The 24,838-nt window shown below is 34.7% G+C and overlaps 1 protein-coding gene across 1 annotated transcript in view; it reads left to right on the forward strand.

Moving 5' to 3' along the window:
- LOC114650158 (protein diaphanous homolog 3-like) overlaps nucleotides 1-24,838 on the forward strand; it is a 1,033,571-nt gene that overhangs the window by 276,563 nt on the left and 732,170 nt on the right. The window contains exons 6-8 of the mRNA XM_051925675.1: nucleotides 16,517-16,591; nucleotides 16,687-16,756; nucleotides 18,315-18,451. Coding sequence (XP_051781635.1) covers nucleotides 16,517-16,591; nucleotides 16,687-16,756; nucleotides 18,315-18,451 — 282 coding nt within the window. The remainder of the gene's footprint in view (nucleotides 1-16,516; nucleotides 16,592-16,686; nucleotides 16,757-18,314; nucleotides 18,452-24,838) is intronic.

Here is a 24,838-nt window from a genome sequence, read left to right on the forward strand (position 1 = left end):
GTGAGGCAGGAGCTTGGTTGCAGCGCTCGCAGGTTGGATCCTGGCCTGGAAACATTTTGGACAGTTTTAAGCGAGACAGATGAGCTCGATATATAATTTTTAGTTGAATAATTCTATGCTTTGCGCATATAGAACTCGAGTGAATTCTCTGCTTTGCTACCTTCCACTCCTTTTCTGATATATTGATTAAGAGATCTTCTTCCCAATGTCCTCTTGGATCTTTGAAAGGTAGGGACTCTAATAAGATTTTATATATTGCGGAAATAGTGTTTGTTTCCTCGGAAATTGAGCAGTATTTTTTCCAGCATTGTGGAGGGTGCAAGGTGGGGGAAATCAGGCAATTTCTGTTTAACAAAATTTCTAATTTGAAGATAGTAAAAGAAATGTGTAGCTGGGAGGTTAAATTTTGAACATAATTGTTCAAAAGATGTAAATATGTTGTCTATATAAAGATCTCTGAGCATTTTAATCCCAAAACTTTTCCAGGTATTAAAAACTGGATATACTTGCGAAGGTTGAAAGAGGTGGTTCTCTTGCAGAGGTGCCACTGATAAAAGATTTTCCATCTTAAAATGCTTCCTAATTTGGTTCCATATTCTGAGTGAGTAAAGCACAATTGGGTTATTAGTATATTTGCGATAACTTTCATTTATTGGAGAGCAGAGCAGGGAATATAAAGAAGTACTACAGGATTTTACTTCTATTGCGGACCAAGCCTGTGTATGTTCATTTATTTGTGTCCAGGTTTTTATGGCTTGTATGTTTGCTGCCCAGTAATAAAACTGAAAATTAGGTAAAGCCATGCCACCTTCTGCCTGAGGTCTTTGTAGGGTCGCTCTTCGGATTCGTGGGTGTTTTGAGTTCCAAATGAATGAGGTTATTATTGAATCTAACTGTTTAAAAATGATTTATTGATATATATTGAAATGTTTTGAAATAAAAAGAGAAGTTTAGGAAGGATATTCATCTTAACAATGTTAATGTATTTTTATAGAAATAAACCCACTGGTTGACAGGGTGGAATTTTCATGTTTGAGGGGGAGTTTTCACCAGATTCATCTCTCATCAGAATTGTTTATTTATTCATTGACTCTGAGTTGGTCTGTTGTGCGTATATGTACCCTGTGACAAAATGATGCCACATCTACGGTTAGTCCCAGATTTCTATCTGCTTCTGCCTCTCATATTTTGAAGGTCTATGAGCAGGTTTTCTGAGTTTTCAGGGTGCCGTTTATTTGGTGCTCAATAATTTCAGTTTATGAAGCATCATGATTAGCATGGCAGAATTGAATAGTGAATGAGAACCAGGGGAAAAAGTCATTTAAAGGGTTTACAATTGAAAGTGAAAACCTCTTTATACAGCATTACATTCTGAAAATTTAACCCAGACTTAGCTGTCATTTTCTAAGACATTTGTACAAGTGTTCTGCAACTAAAGTCCTTCATCCATTCTTGATTTTTAGTGGTCAAAGGTTTCTGTTTTGTAAAATAAAGATTTATTAATTGGTTATGTGCAGTATGTAGATTTTGGCCAGTAATACATTTAACATATGCTTCACTTCTCTTGATATTCAGAATTCCATTGGCATGTGATGTCATTCAAAAAGACCAATTCACTAATCTACAATGTTTTTTACAAGTCTCGCTCTCCTCTTTCCTTGCAGTGAAAAAGCAATGGTAAAATTCTTATTGGCAGTGCATGAAACAACTCCAGTGTAAGTGGTTTACTGAGAAATGTAATTTTGTAGTATCAGCAGTTTTGGGGAAAAAAGAAACTAAATAAGTAAATACAATTCTCGGAATTTAGGTGGCTTAGATGAGAGGTTTTCATTTGATTTAAGACCGGTCCAGTCAGTTAATACTTTATAAATTTTAATAATCTGTCATGTTGAGACACGAGTAAATGATATATATTCTGTACATATTTCTGTCATTTTTTGAAGCAATATTTTTTAAAGTGATTAAAGTATTTATTTTTTATATATTATAAATACATTATTTCCTTGGCTGATGTAATAATTAGTAAATATATGTATTAGTTGAGAGGCATGGTAAGGTTACTAGGTACAAAAGTATTAATTTTTTTTAGTTTCAAAGGTAAAATGCTTGTGTAGTTTAATTTAATTGGAATAATGCATGCTTATAAACTACAAAAGCATAATATATCTGAATTTGTTTTAGAAAAAACAGTTTTATACTGAAGAGTGCTTTGTTAAAGTGGCATTTCATGAACTGATTTTAAATTAATTAGGTTATTTTGTGGCTATATATATATATATATATATATATATATATATATATATATATATATATATAAAACCACAAACAAACCACGTTCATTTAAAGTCTGGGTTAGAATCAAGGATTTTTCTTTTGACAAATTCAATTGAAGTAAAGGCCCTTTTGCTTCACCTTGAAATTCACACTGACATACATGCTTGAGTTTGATTATTAGATGCTTGAAGGCATGCAGCTTGTTGATTAGAAGTGCACGACTACTGAATTCCAATTGACGATGATATGATGATCTGCTGTTTATTCAGATGCTGAACTTCGCTGGGATACAGTTTTGTTTTTAGAAAAAGATGTTATCACTATGCTGTTTTGTTGTGGAAATGTGTTGTGTTGTGTGTGTATGTGTATATGTGTATGTGTGTATATATATATATATATATATATATATATATATATATATATATATATATATATATATATATATATATTTAATCTATATATGGATGGATTCACTATTTTTCAGTTGATCATCTGGAAGTTATATAAAAATAATGGGCTCCAATTCCATACTTCAACTCTATTAACTTGTTTTTATTATATTCCCAGATTCTGCCAATGAATTTTATTTTCATAGAGGGGATCTGAGTTTGCTAGTCTGAATAAATTACATGACAATACATTCACCCTCAAACCTCAAGTGGGAAATATTCTGCAAATTTTCATGTTAGTAATACTGTATGTGCTTCCAAATGATAAATAGGTATAATTTTAGAGAGACAGCCACCTTTTATGAGCTGGTGTTTCATACTCCAGAGGTATGATGCATTTAGATGGACATCCATCCATTATTGCTTCCAGTTTTTAAGCAGATATAATTAAGTGCAAAATTTCATTTTTCCTATATTACAGTTTAAGTGCATATATTATTATTCTGGAAATGCTTAACTTAAAAGGGTAAAACAATTTTGTCTAGGCTTAGTTTATGAATTGTCTAGTACTGTAAACACTGCTTGAAAATTACTCCGCCTTTCATTTTTTAATGTCATGTCATAGAAATAAAGTTTCATCCTTCAAGTAACTAATAATGAAAATTAATTAATCCTTATTTTGTGTTATCCTTTTGTTATACAGTTCATTTTGTCCTCATATATAGTAAATAAGCATCTGCTTTCCTATAACTATATTTATCTTCCTTTTTTATGTTATGAATCTTATTTGTTTCCCACCACAGGGAAGAAAGAAGAAATAATCTTAATGCACTATATATATTGTCAAAACACGGTTTGCTTTCATTTCTGTAGTCACTAATTGGGGAAATTATTCAAATAAGGATTTTGAAATTGCTTAAAATTCTCCTGTCTATATCACTAAGGTGAAATGTGGAAAATAAATATGATATTTGAGGAAGGCAGCATGATTTTTTTGTTGACCCTTATAATTATGCAACCTAGTTCTATTTTTCAAAAGATTCTATTTGTTGCTATTTAGTATATTAGCATGTTATTTATATTACCACTTTTTTACCATCAAAAATGTAAGTTACAATTTGTTTTTCAATTTCTGCAAGCTTCCCATTTCATGTGCCAGTTCGCTTTTAAGTATTTCAAGCACATTTTGATAATTTAGAATTATATTAAAGTTTTCTTCATTTTGGGTTATGCCACATCTGAAATGAAACACCAGGTGGGAAAAGTTCATTGTGCATTAATGTTTTAGAGAAAATTACTGCATTCCTCATTTTGTTCAATCAAAATAGATAGTTAAGTAACACAATGAATTCCATTACATTATGTACAAATAATGTGTCAACTAGGCTTTGAATCAACCAAGTATTTGAATACCAGTTTTTACAGCAGCTCGATGGGGATACAAGTTTATCATTTCTCTTATCTCTGTGCCTTAGTGATATTATTTATATTAATAGCCATGTATAGTTGCTACAGTAAATTTTGATATGATGGCATTTACCACTACAAATTGATATAATTATTTAGATATTTGTTTGGTTTAAACATTCTGGAAATACAAGTATTTGAGAGGCTTTGGCAGTGTTGAAAAATATTGGCTAACAAAAAGTCTAGAATGCCTCTCTTAAAGCCCAAATGGCAGTATTGCATATTGAAAGGGTCATTTTTCTGTTTTCTCTTTGAGAAAAGGATGTGCATTGTAGAATTTTCGTTTAAGAAACGGCATATCATCATTCTACCTCCTAAACTCGGAAAACTGAGCAAACACTACTACCATATTCATTTGATAAACACCACTAAACTTTTACTACATTTGTAAATTGTTAAACCACCCATTAAAAAATGTACACTCATTTTCATCTGTTTTGGTGTTAACATATAATTTAAATGCCACATTAGAATATTGAAATCTAAATTAATTTTAATACACATCTTTTCGTTTCTAAAAACATGTAAATATAATGTTACCTTGTCCTACAGTGTGGTAAAGCAATTAAGGTGTCTGATAGCTCTACAGCTGAACAATGTTGTGTACCTTTATGACAAGGTACTTAATTTTCATACATTTCCTTGCGTTACAGAAACCTGATCTAATTGGATTGTCGCTATCTGGAGAGAGAGGTTTATGGTTACTCCCCATACTGGGTTGGTAGCCAGCATTTTAAAAAAGTGGATTGTTGTAAGCCAGGGTTGGTGACTAATGAAGAAGGAAGTGGTTCCTGTGTTGTTTGAGTGGAACGATTTCTCTGTTTCATTTTCAAGACTAGGGATTTGAGAGAGGAGAAAGTTTCTGATGGAGGATGATGCATGGGTGAGGAGTAGGATGATAAAATCCTTGAGAACCACGACTGTGCTTTGGGTGTGGATGTAGCAGTTATGGGCCCAGTGCTTGATGAGAACATGTCTCTCAAAGAGGAGATCTTCCAACTGAGAAAATGATTTGAGACCCCTACAATGAAGTAGCGGTTTGGCAGTCACCGTTTTACTTGCTCAGACAGAGACATTTGCTTTTTTACAGGGTAAAAAGTCCAGTAGACTCAGGTTATTATGTACAGTAGTAAGCTTAAATATGTATTCACCTGTCCCTGAATAAAGTTTAATGACTAATTCTGTCCCGTGTAAGTTTTTAATGCTTTGGGATTTCATAATTGAGGCTGTAGCTTGAAACATATAGTTCAAAGCTCTTTTTCTTTTCAGCTCAGAATGTTTGGCACAATGTTTGAATAATGCAATTTACATTGTTTACTGTAACTCTGGGCACATCTTGAAACAATCGGGTTAAAAATGCCATAGCTAGTCTGGTTTGATATCCGTGCCGGAAGCAAAGAAGCTGGCAGACTTGGAATGCAGAAGAGACTATGCATATAGCCAGTTGTTAACAGGGAAACTGGCTAATTGCATTTGTACATGATGGTGAGATTAGTTTGGCTGGTTTCTTCATTGATGCTCTGTGGGACATAGCTCAACTGCACTCTGGTGATTCACATTATGTTCTGAGCCATTGAGCAGCTTTTTAAATTAATAAATGGCATGCCGAAGTTTGGGAGGGCTTTAGGTATGGGCAATAGTATGGTGGAGCAGCTCCAGGATGTTAGTGAATACTTTGCCTTGCCAAGCATTTGTGTGCAGATTGTGTGTGGCAATCAATTGCCTCATTAGCACTCTGGGGTCTATGATCAAAGCACCCTTTCCTAATTGAAGGTTAAAAGGAGCCTGGGCAGAAAACATGGAAACAGGAAAAATAAAAGAGAAAAGAAACCACTGATGGACTTGGAGGTTAAAACCGAAAGTGAAAAAACTTAGGGGAGGAGATGGTATTTATGAAGAGTGGAGGCAGGCTCTCAGGTTTGGCCACAAAAGCAGTACCAGACCAGAGGTTGAGGAAAAGAGGTTGCTCCTGCTAAATAACCCAAATAAGGCAATGGGAGAGGGGAGTGGCACCCTGCCTAAGGGTCTAGGTTTGAAGGCGGGGACCCAAGCCTGATTTAATCTTTGACTGAGACTGCATGTGGATGTCTCCTCATGCTGCGGAGACTCTCTTGGGGTGTGCAGAGGAGATGTCAGTATTTAAAAGGAAGCACCTTGGCTCTTCATTATTTTGGGACCTGCAAGTGGATTTTAATCTCGTTTTCATGGATACATTTATTTGAACACCTGTTTTTATTGGAATTATTTATTGAGGACATATGTGCTGCAGTTTGTATTTGTTAATAAACTACAAAGCACCTTTGCACCTACCCTTGTTATTATGTATACTCATTGTCTTGGCTCATCTCAGTTCATGACTACCAATAGACGTGAGTTCAAGAGGGTTATGGCAGCGGCAGCTGCAGACATCGCAAGCAACCACAGGTTCTATAAAGAGCCTAAGCAGGATGGATAGGGAGAATGGTAAAAGAATGGAAGAGAAAGACAAATGAAGCCAAAAGAGATGGTAAACAAAAGGTGAGGAGAGGATGAGAAGGCAGTGTAGAAAGAGTACTTTGAAGTGGTCCAAGAAAACATCAGGAAGCAGTGGAGTGAGAGGCTTTTCAGGGGTGGCCCTAATTGCTGCTACTCTGCAGTTGATAGCAGAAGTAATAGAAGGTTTCTAAGGATCCCACAGACACTGAAGGATCTGTGTTGGCGGTTGTCAGTTAATGGCGGTTGAGATAGGAAGTCAGAGAGAGAGACCACATTTGTCTGTGTCTTTGCCCTGTTGAGCAGACCTAAGAAATGGGTAAGTGGGATGAGATGAGTGCGAGAAAGAAGCAGTGGAGAATAGAGAAAGGTTAATCCTGATTGGTTTTATCCTTGGGTTTTATTTCTTCTGTGTATTGGATTTTTAACTTCTCCACTGAGCACTTATTTTTATGGGAGTATTTATTTATTTATTGAGAATTCACTACTCTTTTGAAATTTGTTTTTTTTTTGTGAATAAGAAGACTAAACACTTTTGCACCTAGTTTTGGTTTGTGTTCTCATTGCCCGGTCATGACTACTGATGTTTCGGGTTCAAGGAAGGAGTATGCTAACTGTGGGCAACCTGAGCATCACATGGAAATGTGCCCCATGCAGCTCTGTATTGTGGAATTTAAGTCATTATGCATTACTAATAAACCAGGCTACTAGCAATTAAGCCCAGTAATACTATCAAAGACTTTAATAAATGAATTGGTGTACAAATTGATACTTTCATAGGAAGCACTTTACTCCCAGTTATATCTGGAGCACTAGTCTGGGAGACATTCAAAGCATATCTCAGGTTTCAAATCATTTATTAAATTTTGAATGAAAGTAATTTGTTAACAAGAAGAATATTATTACTAATAACTGTGGCTTTGGAGGCTGACTAAGAACATATAAATTCACCCAATGATATACTCTAGAAAAAAAAATCTGTCCATACGAACAAGTTTTATTCTTTGAACCAGAAGGGAATTAGAGTATCTAATTGTTGGCCATGCTGTTCTTATTATGTGTACCAAGAAAAGGCTAACAAGATTTTAGATTAACACATACATAAAAAAAGAATTCCATGAATTCCGTGTTAGAGATCAACTAAGCAGCTGGCACTAAAGTTAGCGAACGCAAATAACTAACACCTTTAAGGAACATTAAGTCTGTACACATCAGAGTGTGACACGGAAGTAGTTTCTTCCAACAAATTTCTTGATGAAATTGAATTGTTCAAGCCCTGCTTGTCAAATTAATCACCTTTTTTCTAAAGAATAAAAACAAACAGTTTTAAATGTACACCCTACAAATCATTCTTGCGGTTTAATATTAAACATTAAGATCCTGCAAAAGTTTTAATTAAAGAAACAGGAAAAAGTTCTCCTTTCCATAATATCACAGAGATCAAACTGGATTTGTTAAAGACAGATACCTGCTTCCTAAGGTGGCCTTAGCTCAGGATTGAGAAGAGCTTTTGAGTCAGATTGGTGGATCTCTATACCTCACAGATTTGGGTTTGGATTCAATATAATATATTTATTTTTATGAAACTGTTGTCAAACATAGAAGTACATATAACATTTTGATTAGTTCAAATTATAATGCAAAAACAAACAATGGCTGTCTAGTAGAGTTTTTTTGTAATTGTTTTTGCACCTGATTGTCTTAAATAAAGGACATTTTTACATGATCTCCATAATCAGATTAATTTGAATAAGAACATACTTTTCCCACTGTACTCTTTTGCACACCATACTACATGCAGTCACTTTTCATTGGTTGTCCTAGTTCAGTTATCAGACTATAGAAACAGTTCAGACTAGGATCTGCAGTCACAGGGAATTATTAAGATGGTAAAAGAATAAGATATTGGGTAGAAATCTCTTCTGTTCTCTGCATTTTGGCAAAATTAATATACTGTATTTAATATGATTAGCCTTCCAAAGTATTTATTTGGTGTTTTGAGTATTCCTATATATAAAGTAGATTCAGCAGTAAAAAATTTGGTGTTTTTCCAGCTTGATTATAAAAGACTTGTGTAATCAAATATCAAAATGTCCAGAAAGCTATTATCAGCAGGTATGAAAGTGCATCATCTGGGATTGTCTCAAAATTAATTTTCTGACTATTTATCAAATTTTTTAGAATGATCTGTAATCAAATGTGACAATAAATAAGAATCTGATGACTTAAGTGCCAGTTTTTGCATCTGGACAATTTAATTCACATTACTGTAAGTGAATTTTGTTTACTATCTTTATAATATACTAGGGGGTTTGCCCCCTGCTCGCTTCGCTTTGCTCGCCAACCCCCTCTGGCCTACGCTATGCGCCAGCCACTTCACTTCTTCTACAACAGCTGACCTTGTGTCTCACTGCCTTGTCTCTACGACGTTCTTCTTTGTCATCTACTCCTTGCCTTTTATTTCTGGTCCTGGGTGTGGCACAATGTCTTGTCTCGCGGGACGTGAGTTCTTGATATTTTTTAGTTTATAATTTAAAAAAGGAATAAGAATCTGAAAATCTAACAACATCACATTAAAGTTTGATAAATTCTGAAAAGAATGATACCAAACATATATACAGTATGTAGGTTTTAAAATAAGCCCGATTAAAAGCGTTGCACTTTTAGTCTTAGGATTTTATTTATATATATATATATATATATATATGGAAGAGAAGGTCTGTTATACGGTTTGCATATTTGCAGCTGGAGATCCACAAAGGGAGAAAAAAATGAATCACGTTGATCATGAAATCATGTAATGAGATTGACTGTCTACTAAAACACAAACAGGAATTGTTTCTTAAGATATGTGCCAAGTCACATTTTTAGTGTTTATTGTTAAATAAATAATTGAAAGCAGATAACAGTCCAAATTACTAAAGAGAATTGTTTTAATCTCTTGATCTTTAAGAGACTTCTTTCTCTCTTTTGTAATATTAAATTGCATTGCTAAGAAAAAAATAACTTACTTACTGTAATGTTTGTTTGAAAACAATCAAAAATAAGTTATTATAGTTGATGTAGTTCTGTAGTAATGATTATAAACCTTGTTTTAGTTCCATTATATAAAATGTCTCATACATGTTCCTTTTTTTCTCCTCCATTACATTTTACTCTAAATAATTTACTCAACTTGGCAGTCTTTATTGTGTCACTGATAACATTTACACTTTTTTCTTTCCACCAGTGTTTTCCCAAATCTGTTTTCATTTGAATATTTTCATACAGTATATACCTATCATTTCAATCCCATGATTATATTAATACCATTTTATGTGTTTTTCCTCTGTTCTTTTTGCCATCCCCATACTTCACTTAGGGTACTTCTTCAAAAGTCTTTATATTTAATTAGCACATAGGTCTCAATTTTCCCATCATGTCACTTGTTGTCTCTTACTCTCTAAATGTTCGTCCCCATTTCTTCTTGAACATTTTCCATATTTCATCCAATACTTGTAATGCCAGGTTTTTTTTTTCTTGTTACTCATTCTACTGTATATTCATCTATCATTCCTGGTTAGCTTTCTTTTGTACAGTATGTCACATCACATATAGGCAAGACTTTGTTTTCATCGAACCAGGTAATATTTTGGTGTCTTTTCTGCAGATGCATCCTGGAAATGTGCCATTTTCTTAAAGTTACACACTTCTCTGCATATGTGTAAGTTAGGTTAATTGGTGATTTTACATTGACCCTTGTGTAAGTGCGAATGAATTTATATATGTGGGAAGGCACTGCGATGTTCCTGCAAACTGTTAAATGTGATGGAAAAAGTCAGACGGGAATAAAGAGTACAAAAGGGGCACCACATACTACCCTGTAGAGTGTTTGTGTTTGTTGAGGGTCAGCATGGAGGATGTGATGCTGCCAATCCATAAGTGCTGTAGTCTGTTGTTTAGAAAGTACAAAATCCAGTTGCAGAGGGTGGTAATAAGTCATAAATTGAGAAGTTTGATGGTCAATTTTGATGGCATAACAGTGTTGAATACTGTGTTTTAACGTATAAGCAGGACTCTGACATGGAAATTTGTTTTGGCTGGAGGTTCCGGGGGGTGTGGAGTGCAAGGAATATATGTCATGCTAGAAGAAAACCAATAATTTCAAGTTGACTGAACTACGCTGTTATTGGGAAGCAGCAGGAGCACTAGTCTTCTTACTCTCTTGCAGTCAGTAAATCAATGTTAATGTTTTCTGTATCCATTCTTTACCTACCATACAATGTCTCAACATGTGCTGCTTAACCTATGTACCTTGTGAGTTATATCCAAGATGCATTCTCTGCGGTCTCTTGGAATAACGGTCCAATGATAGTAAGGCTGTATCAATTAACACATTGCCGCTTGTTTTTGAGAGAGTCTGCATACCTCTTAGTTCCATGCAGTAACACTGAGGAAGCACACTTTTTTTTCATGCAGACAATGTCCAAAACACTGTAATCTCTTTGAAGTGTCATTGATAAATAAGATGATGAGTTGCTGGGAATAAATTGAAAATATCTAAGCATTAGCAAGAACCTTCCACTAATTCACTGGAATTCAGCACTAACGTTTTGAATTTTAGTTACTGTAGCTCCTGACATTTTCATTTTAATAAATATCAGTAGAGTTACTTTTGTTAAAATCACTGTAGCACTTAATTTGATTATCTTTATTCACTCAGATCTTTATTAGATCATTTTTATGTTAAATCTTTTCAATCTTCTGCTTGAGAATTGTTTGTGACATACAGTATGTATTCTATGGAAGATTATTTGTGCCAGAATTTAATGCAATCCAACATGTTAACTACTTTGCAATTTAATGTATTAAATACACATGGTGCATATAATTTTGGCATTTTGATTGTTATCATAGCCTATTGCATTTTAATTAATGTCCATAAATCAAATGTCATAACTAAAAGCAAAGCAAGCATATTACATTTCACACAGTGGCTGCTCTGAGTTTTTTGCATTTTGATTCAAGATCACATGTTAATCAGGCCAAAACTGTAATACAATGACAAATCAGTGTCAAAAGGCAGGGCAAGGGGTGTCAACAGTTGGGGTAAGAGGTGTCCTACTTCTAAACATTTCTGTGTTCTGGCAACAAGCACAAGTTTTGTCAATGTAGAGTGGTTAAATGAAGTGGTGAGAAGTAATTTTTAGGTCTTGCTGAAAAATTTAACTCTTTACGTTTTATAATTTGTTATGCTTGCCTTATATAATACTAACCGTCCCCCATGGGTCCACCTGTGTAATAGTGAAACAGGACATTGAGGAGGGCCATGCCTGGCTCCCAACTCCTGACGCCATGTTTCCCCCTCCCCTCGCCCCGCATCCTTTGTCTTGGATTAGTGCGAATATATCACTGCTGCAAGTGAACTATAATTCTTAGCGTGATGAGAGAAGTCGCAAAATCAACTGGAATGTTCAAGCAAATTATAAAAAAAATATATATATATAAATCCGTTAAGTAGTTCTCTCGTTTGCTAGCTGAGCAGAGGTAAGGTACTCCCCGAGGCTGGTGCATGAGTGAGGAGGGCTCCGTCCCCCACCCCCTCCCCTCGGCTCACTGCACGTCTCTTGGATTTGTGTAAATAAATTGGTACTGCACATGAGCTATGATACATAGCGCAATGAGAGAAGTTCAAGCAAATTATAGAATAAAAATCTGATCTAAATCCTTTAAGTAGTCCTCTCGTAAAAAGTGGACAGACATACAGACAGACAGATGTTGGATTTTATGTATGTGTGTGTGTGTGTGTATATATATATATATATATATATATATATATATATATATATATATATTATAGATAGATAGATAGATGCTGCATTCTTCTTTTGGTAGTCCTCACCTATGCATCAAGAAGTGTAGCAGTAGTTGCTACTGTTATCCCCATCTGCAGGTATTTGACGCCTCTTGACACACACTTTGATGCTGATCGATCATTTCATTATATTCAGTTTTGACATGATTAATACATGGTGTCAAATTGAATTGCAAGAAAATCAGATCTATTGACATGAATTAAAATTCAGTATGCTTTTGGATTGCTTTGTAAACTAGCATGAAAACTGTGTACAATACTGAAAAGCAATCAAATATTTTGTGATTTTTTTTTTAATAATGATGCGATCCATATGCATTGTATAGCAATACAGTTAATGTGTTGGACTATATTTAAATTTGGCTTCAATAACCTTCAATATTTATTCACTACCAGTATTTCACTTTAGTGCTATGTGATATTGACAAAATTCACTATCACGATATTTATTCAATACATCATGATATTTAGTGATATTTAAATATGGATTAATAAAGATATGGAAGAAGATGATCCAGTATGTTGCGACCCCTTACGGGAGCAGCTGAAAGAAGAAGAAGAAGAAAGATAATACTGTGGCTGCATAGTACCAGCATTCTGTGCCAAAAAGATGTACTGTACAGTTTTTAAAAATTATCCAAACAAGAAAAGAATTTACTGAATGGAAATTGGCTTTTGCTTACTCTATGAATTATGAACTGTTCTTTCAAAACCATCTGAATAATATCTGCAGTTATTGTAATAAAAGCATTACCCAAATAACATTTTAATTAGCTTTTACTGGACACTATTTAAAATTATTCAAATGTGGAAACTGCACAAAAATTGAATAAAAAGATTAAAAAATACAGCTCACTCAGGTAGACAGATACTTTAGTTCATTCTTTTGACATTTCAACAGTTTCAAACACGTAAACCTTATGAACAATATAGTATGCAAACAACAAATCAAATATTTACTGTCTCAAGAACAAGAACGTCTTGCCAGGCAGGAACTATCCATCCATCCATCCATCCATTTTCCAACCCGCTGAATCCGAACACAGGGTCACGGGGGTCTGCTGGAGCCAATCCCAGCCAACACAGGGCACAAGGCAGGAACCAATAGGCAGGAACTAAACATATTGTTTTCTTATCAGCAGCCAGGACCTGGGTTATGGGTTTCACTTCCTGAAGCATCCATGTAATAATTTTTGTCAGGAACTGCATCTATTACATGTTTCTGTGGCTGACTTATGGCTTGGCAAGTTATGCTCAAGTTATGCTGCTGACATTTCCTTTTTATTCCTCCATGTGAATAGTACTATTTTTTTTTTTTTTTTTTTACACAAACACTAACTGCCTGCTCAATATGAGAGTCCTTCAAACCTTTCTATGTGAAATAAAACACAGACCCACAAATACACAACAAATAACCAATTAATTAAATATGATTTTGTTATTTACACATCCTGATGTCTTTGCATTTGTCTATTAAGCAATGCATTTCTTAATTTGAGCCCTCTGAATATTTATCACACACCTTTGTTTTCTCTCTCTCTCTCATATGCATATACACATGCACAGGTAATTGTGTTTCTCTTAAGTGTTTCCAGCATGAGCGATGCTTATAGTTTATGTGAATGTAACTCACAACAGAAAAAGGATACTATTCTTTATTTTAATAGAAAAAGCTTCTATTGATACATGTTTTTCATTTCCAAATAGACATTTAAGGTGTGTAGAGGCCATATGATTTTATAAAAATGTTTAAGTGCTTTCTTCTTACAATGCTTTTAATCCTTCAAATGCAATTGTAAGTACATGAACACACAGAAATGAAATTCTTTATAATGTCTAGATTTAAAAAATTCCAATACAGTATATTAATTTGCAGTTATTGTCTGTGCTTTTTCTGACTTACCACTAGCTAAATGCAGACAATGTCCAAAACACTGTAATCTCTTTGAAGTGTTAAAATCCATGGTTTTAATCATATTGGCAGCCTTGTCAGTTGTCATGCACAGTAGATTTTCTTCTTTTAGCCCCCAGTTCTCAAGTCCCTTTCTTAGTTCTAATGCCAACAGTTCACCAGTGTGATCCTCAGGAAAGTATGACGTTTGCAAGCACTTGCTTATTAGCTTCCAATCCATATTACTATACTGTAAAGTCAAGAAAATATATGGTTCAGATGATTGGCTTGACCACAGATCAGTTGTTCACACAAAATAACTAACTGATTTTTGACTGGACATTTGGCCTTAATTCTTCAAACTTTTGTGTATGGTTGTTTTTGTGAAGTAACTGCGACTTGGTGTTATATACCTGGTGTCCAGCATTTTGATTAAAATTTTGAAAAACACATTTTCCACCATGTAAATAGGAAACATGCCTCTAGCAGTGAGTTCTGTTATAGTATTCATAATTTCATTCCAGGGTTTGCATTTTTGTTGTAAGAACATCTGCTGTGAATGACTTGGTAGTTGTAGATTGGCTTAAAGTTCATTTCACTTTAACAAAGAGTTTTTTTTAAATGATTCATGGGTAAATATAAAGGATGTGAACCATTAAAATTAAAAATCTTTACCAGTGTGTACAATCATCACAGCACTATTTCACTTAATATTATTTTTCCAAATTGTATTTTTTCCTTTTTGTATATTTACAAAAGAAGACACTGCTTGTTTTATCTATGAATATCAAGGGACATATTGCATAGCAACAATTAAAAAAAAATTGCAGTTACCCATTTTTTTTTTTTTTTAATACTTTCATTTTCAGAGAGATCCTATTCAGTAGCAGAGAGGCAGGAAACTGTAGCCTGTGCCATCACCAGTGGTTGTAAACCACTCTTCATTAGTGAAAACTTAAGAAAAATAAGAATATATTTGCACTTTTTATGTGTTCTCCCTTTTGGTTTTAATATATTTTAAATCTTTTGTGACTTTTTAATTTTTTGTTCTTTAAAACTTTTGAAAGTAACTTCAAAGAAGTCTGTTCCTGTACTAGCAGTATTCCTGTCCAGTTGGCTTTCCCTATTATTAGTTTTCCATGAGCTGTTTCTCTTTGCATTTGTATCATGAGACCTATGCCATCACTAGTAATCTAGATTCTTTTTTTTTTTTTTTTGGATATAATGTTTTCTTATTCTTTTCATTAGTCTAGAGAAATATGTTTAAAACAGCATTGCATGGTTATTTTGTAATGAATAAAATGATGAAAGATACGTATTAGTTTTGTTAGTTTTTTCAAACAACAAAAAGAAGGTAAAAAGCTATTGCTAATATGAATGTACTGTATGTATAGATATTATTACTTGAGTGAAATAATGTTATATAAATATTTCTTATGGGTTTTTCAAAGGAAAATGTGTATGTATGCAGATAGTGTGAATGTATGTTACAGTATATGACACCATACATTAGTGTTCATGCCACACATCTTTGAGGTTTTATAAACTTTTGACTAGGCATTTTGAATTTTAGGAATCATTTTCATTGCAAAACTGGTCTCTTTGTTTAAATTGTAAATAAATATGAATACAAATTTTGAATAAAATGTAGTGTTGTATACCTTACTAATACATACTTTATTCATTCTGTTAAATCTGTAAAAATCTATGATATACAAAAAAGCCTGTATAATAAAACCTTCTCTAATAACAATGGCGATGATGATGATAATAATAATAATAATATTTATACTTACTACCAAGATACCCAAGGTGACATGTTATAACCTTTGAATTTAATATAATGGTCAAATGGAGTTAATAAGTTGAGACTGTTTTTCCTTGCTCTGACCAATGATTGATATTATGTGGAATCTGCAGCTAATTGGCTAGTGCTGCAGCTGTGTTAATTGTTAAGGCTACTCATGAAAAAATTTAGAAGCCATCCAGAGTTGCTTTGATATGATTTACCATTTATTTTTAACCAGTTTCATGTGCATTAATTAATGTACAATATGTCTAAATACTTATTATACCAATTATTTTTTATTATTGTCTCACAATTATACCAATCGTCAAATGTCATGGTGACTTATTTAAATGTGACTTTGTTTTTTTTGAATTTTACAGCTGGGTGCAGAGCTTTGGACATGAAGGCTTGGGCCTGCTTTTGGACACACTTGAAAAATTACTTTACAAAAAACAGTAAGACTTTCGACCTTTTTTTCTATTTGGTTATGGATTTTTCGAATTGCACGTTGCTATGCTTTATAATATTAATTGAAATATTTTTATTGCAGTCAGGAAAAAAATGACAGGAAATGTCAACATAAAGTCATACAGTGCTTGAAGGCCTTTATGAATAATAAGGTAAAATGATTAAAACATCTGGTTTTGAATACTAATGCTTACATTTTATACTGCATGCAGCTTTACTTTATCCATTTCCTTTTATCAATGCGTTTTCTTATCCCTGTTTAATTATTGCTGTAGTTTAGAATTTTTGTATTTCACTATAGTAAATTCTGTTATATGTAGACTGTCCTTCATGCAAAAAACAAGTGGCAATAATTGAAATTATAGCAGTAGTGAGTAGACTATTTAACATTCAATCTGGGCCCTAAAAGAGAAATTGCATCAGTCCTTTCTAAAATAGCATGAAGTGCTTGACTGTGTTATTGAAGTAATTTGTTATATATCTCTTATATATTCTGTATTAGAGTTTTTTGATACTAGACTAGGCAGGTGTGCATACAAAACCTGAATACTGGCCCATGCTTTATTATACCTAGTATCCAGCTTAGAAAGCCAGCTTCAGTTCTGGAAGTTCACAATAGCAGCATGTTTTAATTTAAATAATCTGAATCTGATTCATGCATGTACATTTCTTATTTATTCTTCATTGAGGAGCATTACATATTTTTAATTAGTTTAGAAAGAAGTAATTGCTTGATTTGAACTATCCTTATAGATGCATATGTGATTGTTTCTGTTATGAAAAGTCAGTTACCCCTTGAAATTACAGGATCATAAATTAATTACTAAAACATTCTTAAAATAATCTTGTAATCTAACATGCTAGACCACAGTATTTTTATGAAATATTGTTCTAAATGTGTCTTAATATAATAGTGGCAAAACAAAAATGTAATGAGGTACCAGTGAATTTAACGATGAGCGAATGTTGGTGGCAGTGAAAATCTAAAGCTGCTTTTGTCTGAATTGCTCATAAGTAGCAAGTTATTAAACATGATTACTCTTAAGGGTAGGACCCATTCTTCTCATATCATTATTTTTTGGATTTTCTCTTTAACTTCTGTTATCCCCCTTCATTTTTATTTAATTGTGTGTAAAACCAAACATCCTAACTGCTGCTAAATTTTATATCTAATATTACTTATTTTGACATCCTTAATCACATCAAAAGAACATCTTGGTATAATGATACTGGCTTAGCCTCAGTTATAACCCACTCAACAGACATTTACTTGTAAATTATTTTTTTTTTTAATAAACAATTTCTGCTTTGTTTTTTTATAAACATTTTCTGCCTGGAGAAGTAATGTAATTGAAATAAATAGATTAGAAAAAACTTCAAACTTGATGTATAGTGTCTCCTATCAAAAAGAACTACAGTACATACTATATAGTATATCAACTAGCAAAACAGTGCTCCCTAAAACACTGGGCATGTGCACTTGTAACATGTTTTATTTTACTTTGCCAGTACAGTATTTTGGTGTACTCTTGCTTTAAATTTGCATTGATTCTAAGAATAATCTATATGGATTAATATTTTTATTAAGCTAGCCTCCTGTGGTGCTAAAATATTTCATAACTAGTCTTTGTCTCAAACTCATCAGTATGATCTTTATTCTGTAAGTACAGTAAGTTCCTTTGTTTTTGTCTTTCTCCTTGTCTTCTACAGTATGGGCTGGAATGGATTCTTGGAGAGGAGAAGAGTCTCACCCTTTTGGCCAGAGCCATTGATCCCCGGCAGCCTAGCATGATGACTGATGTTGTTAAACTACTGTCTGCCATATGCATTGTTGGGGAAGAAAATACGTGAGTGTTACAAATGCCAGTGGCTTATACTGTTTATTATTATTATTATTATTTGGAAAGTCTTAAAAAAAATTGATATTTTAAAAGCCTCAGTTTTAACTCTCAAATCTGAGCTTGAATTCATTCTGTAGAGTAGGATGTCTTAAACTTTGCTATGGCATTCTCCCTTGAAGAATCACTGACGATCCTTAGAGCTGGAAATGGTGTCTTCCTTGGAGAATCACTGCTGATTGTTAGAACATGTGGTGTTCCCATTTGAAGAATTTCCAACGATCATCAAAGTGATGTGGGGGAGGTTTTCTCTTGAAGAATTGCTGTTGATTGTTAGAGTATTACCCTTTGACATTCACTACCGAGTGTTGGTAGACCGAGGAAGATAGTCAGAGCAATGTCGTTGTTAATAAATCCACGGTGGCTCACTGCAACCCACTTTGCAAAACATACGTGACCAATTCAGATTGAATACAAAAGTGACAACCCACTTGTGTCAACCTGCGATCCATAGTTTAAGAAACCCTGCTGTAGACGTGTATGTTCTAGTCTTATCCAAACATATGTATTTACTGTATATTGTACTGCTCAGCTCAGCTAGTCATTTGTCTTTAAACCGTAACAAGGCAAAAAAAGCAATCAGCCGATCATTTTGTGCCTCCAATAAAGTGGAACGTTTTAGAGGAGAAATCTGGGTTAGATCGAACAATGTCTTGTTCTAAGAAAAGAATGGTTGACACTGAGAGCAAAGTTTTGAAAGATGAATGGACCAACAAATATGTGTTCATTATTCCAGAATAAAGTGCAAGACCAGCGTGTTTGATATGTTCATAGTATTCTGCTATTATAAAAAGTGGTAATATAGTACACCACTATGAAATTAAATATGACCAATATGAGGAAGCATACCTGCAAGACTCAGAGACAAGTATGCTAAAAATAGGCCAGTTGATTGATCAACTTGGGTGCTTTCAAATTCATTTGCATCCCAACAACATGTAAACAGTTGTTTGCTTAGGGTAACGTGGACTTTCCTGACCATATCTCTTATCAATATATCATACACCAGTCTGTCCTATGCTGTGGTTTGTCGTAAATGTGTGCTGAAGTCCTGGACACATCAATGAAACTGATAAACTTTCTTAGAGCATCCTCATCTCGTCAGCACCACTTGCTGAGTGAAGTTGAGGGGAATGCAAAAAACTGCTGCCCTACAAGTATTGCTGCATTTTTGGTAGATAGAACATTACACCTCATTGATCTCAATCTAAGGCTAAAGGGACAAAATAATTCATTGTGTGATTTGAGAACTGTTGACTCTTTCCAGAGGAAATTAGTTTTCAAGGTAGATCTTTAGGGTGGCTATTGTGGCCACTTCCCAACAGTTCAAAAACAATTTTAAGGAGAGAGGGAGATTTCCTCTCATGTTGATTTCATACAGAAGATGATTGAAAATTTCCAGTATCACTTTGAAATCTTAACTGTTGGACAACAGTTACTGCAGTTTATGAAAGACCCATATCAAAGATGATGTTGAATTTTCAATGGAGGCTAAGGAGACCCTTCGAGTGGGTGACTTCTGGGTCTCTCCAAATGGAGCTGATTGATTTACAAGCCAATGTGGCATTAAGAGAGCAGGTTGTGCTCATAAACATTGTTCCACGCAATGTTTTTCCTGGTCTTTCCAGGGTGGCAGTTTACATCTTCATTATGTGTGCATCCACATTTCAGTGTGAGTCAGCATAAGTCAATGATATGTATTATCATAAATAAATACTGTTCAATGCCCACCAATTATCACATGCATGTGTGTTTGAAAGTTGCACTGACTATTCTGTTGCCAATATTTAAAATAGTTGCAGGACTAATTTAAGCTCATTTTTCATATTGAAAAAGAGAAATAGAGGGGTAACAAAATGGTTTGGGAGATTTATTTTTGTATAGCCCAAAATCACACAAGAAGTGCCACAATGGGCTTTATCAGGCCCTGCCTCTTGACAGCCCCCCCAGCCTTTGGTCTTTAAGAAGACAAGGAAAAACTCCCAAAAAGACCCTTGTAAGGGAAAAAATGGATGAAACCTTGGGAAAGGCAGTTCAAAAAGAGACCCCTTTCCAGGTACGTTTGGCGTGCAGTGGGTGTCAAAAAGTAGGGGGTCAATACAATACAATACAATACAATACACCGAACAGAACAAATTCTCAATGCAGTTTAAAAATAAAAAAAATTACAAGTATGGAGCAGAATTTAACAGTAGATAGTATCACATAATATGATTTGGATTTGTTTATAGAGTCCAGGAGACCTCAGCCATCAAGCTGCCTCCCCCATTTGGCGATTCCACAGCTGAAACAGTGCTGGGCCATCCAATCCGATGAAAGGACCCCTCTACCCCACGATTCCTGTGATCCTCCATCAGGAATGACTTTACCTTAGGCAGGCAAAACAACTTGGCAGGTTGGCTGTGGCACCAAGTGCCACATTTGAGTACCGAGAAGAGAAACAGAATAGGTGAGGGTTAGTAACAAATTTTAACTATCATGTTACTTATGTTTTAGTGCTAATGACTAACAACAGAAATGTAGTCTGTACAGTTAATCAGCAGCTCTAGTCAGGATATGCTAAACTGAAGTAGTGAGTCTTCAGCCGGGATTTAAAAGCTGAGACCGAAGGGGCAACTCTTATAGTAGCAGACACCATATCTCACTTCTGTGTATAATGATGGAGACTGTTAACACATTTCTGTACATATTGGAATCGATTTGATAAGAACTAAACCAAGCGAGCACAGTGCCTGTAAGCCCAACATCATTTTCTAGCCTGTGCAGTAAAATAGAATGGTCAATGGTGTCAAATGCTGCGATTAAGTTTAACAGCATAATTACAGTGGAGTTTCCTTCATTAGAGGATATCAGAATGTCGTTTACAACCTGCATTAGTGCCGTTTCTGTACTATGACCAGTGCGGAAACCAGATTGGAATTTCTCAAATAAATTGTAATGCGTAAGGTGTGACTGACGCTGATTGGCAACTACTTTTTCTAGTATTTTAGAGAGAAACGGTAAATTTGAAATAGTCTATAATTATTATGTGTCGGTCTAGGTGTGACTTTTTAAGTAATGGTTTAATGACTGACACTTTTAGTGCATCAGGTACTGTGCCATGCAATCATGAACTATTGATAATGTTTAGAATAGGTGCTGCAAGAACATCCATTGCGCTTTTTACTAGTTTTGTTGGCACTGGATCTAGGGAACAAGAAGTGGGTTTCATTTTAGAAATTAAAGTTAAGACTTCCTGCTCAGTTACTAAAGTGCTGAATGCAATGTGAGATGGGGTCTGCTAAGCTAGTATGCGGTTTTTACTGTGATGCTGAGATCTGGAATCTTATATTTTTAATTTTCTCATTGAAGAAGTTCATAAAGTCTGTCCTGCGAATATCTGTTGTTATTTTGCACTGTAGATCTGAATTCCCATTTGTTAATTTAGCCACTGTTCTAAACAGTACCCGAGGATTTTTATTATTGCAATCTATTATTGTAGAATAGTATTCTGAGCGAGCTTTAAAGAGAGCTTTTTTATATTTTTTAACACTCTCTGTCCATGCCATTTGAAAGATAGGTAGCTTTGTTGTTCTCCATCTGCGCTCCAGTTTTTGACACTCTAATTTAAGAGCTCGAGTGTTTTCATTAAACCAGGGAGAGTTTCTATGTTCTTTAATCGCTTTTGTTTTAAGGGGAGCCACTGCGTCCAGAGCATCTCTCAAGGTCACATTACAACTTGATGTTAGCTGATCTAAACTGTTTTCCATGTTTATATTTGATGTTAACTGATCTAAATGGTTTTTCATAATTACCCTCAACTTGTTCAAAGTACAAAGTACCCTTGACTTACGAACTTGATTCATTCGCGAGGGCTGGTTGTAACTCAAGTTGGTTGTAAGTCAAGACTATTTTTCCCATAAGAAATAATGGAAATGCCCTTAATGTGTTCTGAACCTCCCACAGCAACACCTACTTAACCTTTTTTAATAAAAAAGGGTTGTATAATGTGCATAATTTACCAAAAACACCAATAATTTTTCTAATGTACTAACCAAGTTATAAAAAGTGCCTAGCCTACCAGAAACAACAATTTCATACTGTACTCACCATTTAAGTTGACATCTTTGATTTGCAGGAATGAAGGAGGAGGAGAATGAAATGGAAGGTGGTTATTGTTTGGAAGGAGTTTCCTTATACAAATCTTTTCTTTGTAAAATTGTCGAGATGGTGGATTTCGACATGCTGTACATATTAGCGAGATCGATCACACAAATGCCACTCTCATATTTCCACACAATTTCCTTCTTCATTTCGATTGTGATCACTTTCTTTACCTTCATTACCTTCACTTCCTTCCTTAGCAATTATTGAAATAAATTCTATAAATCACTGCACTGACCAAAATTACATCCACAAACACATGTATCTGGGCTCCGACTGACGCTTACAAACACTCTCGGCTGTTTGTTTACAATTGCACAAGTGGATATACGTGACTGCATTCGGGTCGTAATGCAAGATGTTGGTCGTAATTCAAAACAAAAATTTTGGTCATAAAGCAAGTTGTTCGCATGTCAGGCCGGTCGTATATCAAGGGTCGACTGTATGCAATTTTCATTTCGCTATTACTTATTAAGTTTATTACATAGAGAATTCACAAAAAATTATTTTTGTTGCTGACAGATGGCAGCACCTGCCCTACATTTGTTTATTGCAAGATATTTCAAACAATTCTTTTGTCTTGCATTGTTTTCCTGCATTGCATTAAAAGTTGCATAGTTAGATCTGGACCACCCTATATCTAAAAATTTTGAAGCAGAATTACAATCTAGATGTCGCACTGTCATTGTTTTAATCCGTGAGTGCGTTGGCAAGGGCAGGACTAAATCAAATGTGATTAAGTTGTCATCAGAAATAAATTCATTTAATGGAGTAATATTTAAATTTTGAATTTCAACTTTGTAAGTTATAATTAAATGTGTGGTTTTGATTTATGAGTTGGACCTTTAACAATCTGACAAAATCCTACTGAATTTAACAAATAAGTAAAACATTTGCTAACGGTGTAAGTTTCCACATCAATGTATTGTACTTAATATAATATCGTTTACCAAAACAGCTTTACTGCCAAGAGAGTGAATGTTCAATAAGCAGCATTTAAAACTGCATGCTTCTTTTTGAACTGGTGATATATTTTTTGTTTTAATTTGAAGTACATTTCTATTAAAGATGCCCCTGGTGGACAGTCTGGTTTTATCTCTTGGTCTAATTATATACCTTATTTTTTGGTTATCAAATAATTTAAGGTTTGCATCAAGACTAAATTTACTGGATGCCCCACAACAGGGATTATGGGTAACAGCTTCAGAATAGTAACAGGTGGGATAAACAACAGCCTGTGATCACATGACTGCGGCATGGATGGTGCTCTAATCAGTCAGCCAGGCAGTTTTGCTGATATATTTTGGGATAATACATAAGATCCCCTCCAGTTTGGATGGAGACCATCTCTTTTGAAAAATCCAGGCCTTTCCCAAAAATCATCCCTATTGTTCACAAACGCAGTGCTTTTATTTGCACACCAGGTTTCTAGCCAGCAGTTTAGGGAACACAATCTGCTATAAATCACATCCCCTCTATATAATCTTGGTAAGGGGCCAGATACAACTTAATTCTGACATTTTCTTTTAGCTTTGGTGCATAGATAGATGAAGTTCTTCTTTAATACCTCAGATTGCTGTAAATAAATATCATTAGTGCCGACATGCAGCAATAAGGTAGATACTTAATTGTCTACGACACAGTCCAATGCTGCCTCTATGTCAGAAATCTTGACCCCTGCAAGGCATTTACCATTAACTGCTGGTTTAACATAGTGTGGAATTCTAACATTCCGCACTATGGAATCAGCAATTATAAGCACTTTCTTATTCTCAGTTTCCACAGGCGCGCTGCGGAGTGCTAAGAATCTGTTCTGGGTCTGAATTGGTGACCTGGGTGCCTAGGGACAAAATTTTGGCTTCTTAGACCCCCGTCTTACTGTTACCCACTCGCTCTGTGGCTGAATTGGTGCTGCTGACTTTGGCTGCGCACTGACTACAGTGGGACTTGGAGAGACTGAAGCCGTTTCAGAAATAGCCGAATTGTCTAAACAGACTGAGTTGATCCAATTTCTGGTTTGCCTATTTGCTGTCAGGGTCCTAATGTGGTCTTCCAATTTGTGTACTTTCCCGACCAACTCTAAATTAAACCAAACACTTTTGGCAAGTGAAGCTGTCTACACTGTTGGCCGGAAAACCTGAACTGTACATGCTGCAGGACACACAACATATAAACGTGCCCTCAACAGGCAGA

Source organism: Erpetoichthys calabaricus, chromosome 4, assembly GCF_900747795.2.
Source record: "Erpetoichthys calabaricus chromosome 4, fErpCal1.3, whole genome shotgun sequence".
Taxonomy (NCBI): domain Eukaryota; kingdom Metazoa; phylum Chordata; class Cladistia; order Polypteriformes; family Polypteridae; genus Erpetoichthys; species Erpetoichthys calabaricus.